The 1,922-nt window shown below is 29.2% G+C and overlaps 1 protein-coding gene across 1 annotated transcript in view; it reads left to right on the top strand.

The window, feature by feature from the left end:
* The window catches only part of LOC122263533 (CDK2-associated and cullin domain-containing protein 1), a 10,820-nt gene extending 9,473 nt beyond the window's left edge, over positions 1-1,347 (top strand). The window contains exon 5 of the mRNA XM_086555443.1: positions 126-1,347. Coding sequence (XP_086411569.1) covers positions 126-290 — 165 coding nt within the window. The 3' untranslated portion in view covers positions 291-1,347. The remainder of the gene's footprint in view (positions 1-125) is intronic.
* The last annotated feature ends 575 nt before the right edge of the window (positions 1,348-1,922 follow it).

The raw sequence follows: 1,922 nt of genomic DNA, 5'->3' as shown, positions 1-1,922 counted from the left end.
TTTCAGTAAATAAAATGAAAGAGTGGAAAAAAAAGTCACACACAAAATCTCACTCCATCCAGCCTCTACTCCGACCATACAAAACCACCATATCTAAGAATATTTTTTTCCCCCCCCTCCATCAGGTATTTTCAGTTTACATCCCCGGCATTCTACCTGCGATGTGCGAGCACGAACTCTCCGAATACATCGTGGAGACACAGAAACTCCAGGCCAGCTTAAGACAGTCTTGGATCAATAATAGTTCCCAAGGAAGGAAGAGATGTTTGGACGAGGAGATGCTCACCTAGCATGCTTTCTCCCCCTTAAACTCTCTCTCTCTCTCCCTCTCAATTATTCCTAATATCGCAAGTGCAATTCTAATGTATATTCTTAGATTTATACTCAATATTGATGTTTAAGAAAAGAAACATTTATATACTAGTACATTATATATATATATATATATATATATATATATATATATATATATATATATATATATATATATATATATAATGTATGTATGTTATGTATTTATGTATGAATGCAGAGTTTAAATACTTCCCAATTAATGCTAATTTAATGGTTTCATCATGTTATATACATATACAGAAATGTCTAGTGTGTTACTTGCTAAAATCGAGCTGTAGATAAGGGAAGTTTTTTTTTTTCTTTTCTTTCGTCTTTTTCCAAGTATAATGTGCCATTTAGGTTTTATTTTATTTTATCTCATACTATTATCTCCTTTGTTATTAACAGTAATATTATTTTCTAAAAGAAAAAAATATATATTTCCAGCTATGAGGTCTTCATTATTGTAAGACTTTTGTTTCCCAAAGAACTGGTATAAAATTATCTTTAAAAGAATTGAATTTCAAATGTATACCACAACTATCAAATAAAGAATGTACTTATTTCAAAATTTACTCTCAACATATCATATCAAATTGTTAAAAAAAAAAATCTGTCAATGATAAAAAAAAAGAAGAAAAAAAAGCTGTCAATGTTTAATATAAAGAAAAGACTTTACTGGGAGTCATTTACTGAACAAATGCTACAGGTATGACTGGCCTTAATCTTTTTAAAGCAAATATACAGTCTTTATCAAGGTATTACAAGAACAGTAGTCAAATGCACATAAATCTACCAAAGACATTCTGTAAGTTATGAAAGCCTGTTTCATTAATAAATACACAGTACTCTAGATCATACATCATACATGAAATGGGAAGCATATATTATTTTTTAAACTATGAATAAGAATTTAACAAATACACCAGCATCAGCTAATAATACATACAAGAGAAGGTAAAAACGAAATAAACAAATTAATGCTCTAGAAAAAAAAAAAAAAATTACAAGAAATGCATCATCATACATACAGTGTGAATGCAATACTCTGGTAACATAGAATGTGGGATTACATAAATTCAATACACAATTACATGTGACTTGCTATATATGATATCACTTGAAAGAAAGCTGGTGTTTCAGTAGTGATCTTGTCACAAGGAAAGCCCTTCTTAATACTACTTTCATATCTAATGAAAGACGAGTGTTCATTTTTTTTTTTCTACATACAGATAATTTTACATATAAACAAAACATTATATATACACAAAGACCCATGAAGATTTGATTCTACAGTGATTTAATAGGAAAAAATATATAGAATATGCTGCACTGCACTACAGAAATGGGTGTGAAACTCAGGACACCTTATACAATGAGGGGGGGGAAGAAAAAAAAAGCCCATTTGTAAACTCAGGTAATTAGTCATTAGTAATAAGTACCTGTTTACAGCATGGGTTTTCAATGCTACACAACAAATTGCTCTTTATCATTTCCAAAGAGCAGTCTAAAGTCAATTAAATATAATAAAAAGTAAAATAATAAAAAATGAAGAAAGTTAAACTGATTAATGTATGTATTTACTCACA

This window comes from Penaeus japonicus, unplaced genomic scaffold (genome assembly GCF_977035675.1).
Source record: "Penaeus japonicus unplaced genomic scaffold, GWHDUDI00000001_assembly GWHDUDI00000031, whole genome shotgun sequence".
In the NCBI taxonomy this organism is placed as follows: domain Eukaryota; kingdom Metazoa; phylum Arthropoda; class Malacostraca; order Decapoda; family Penaeidae; genus Penaeus; species Penaeus japonicus.
Note: the sequence above shows the minus strand (reverse complement) of the source record. Positions and strands in the feature narration are given on the sequence as shown.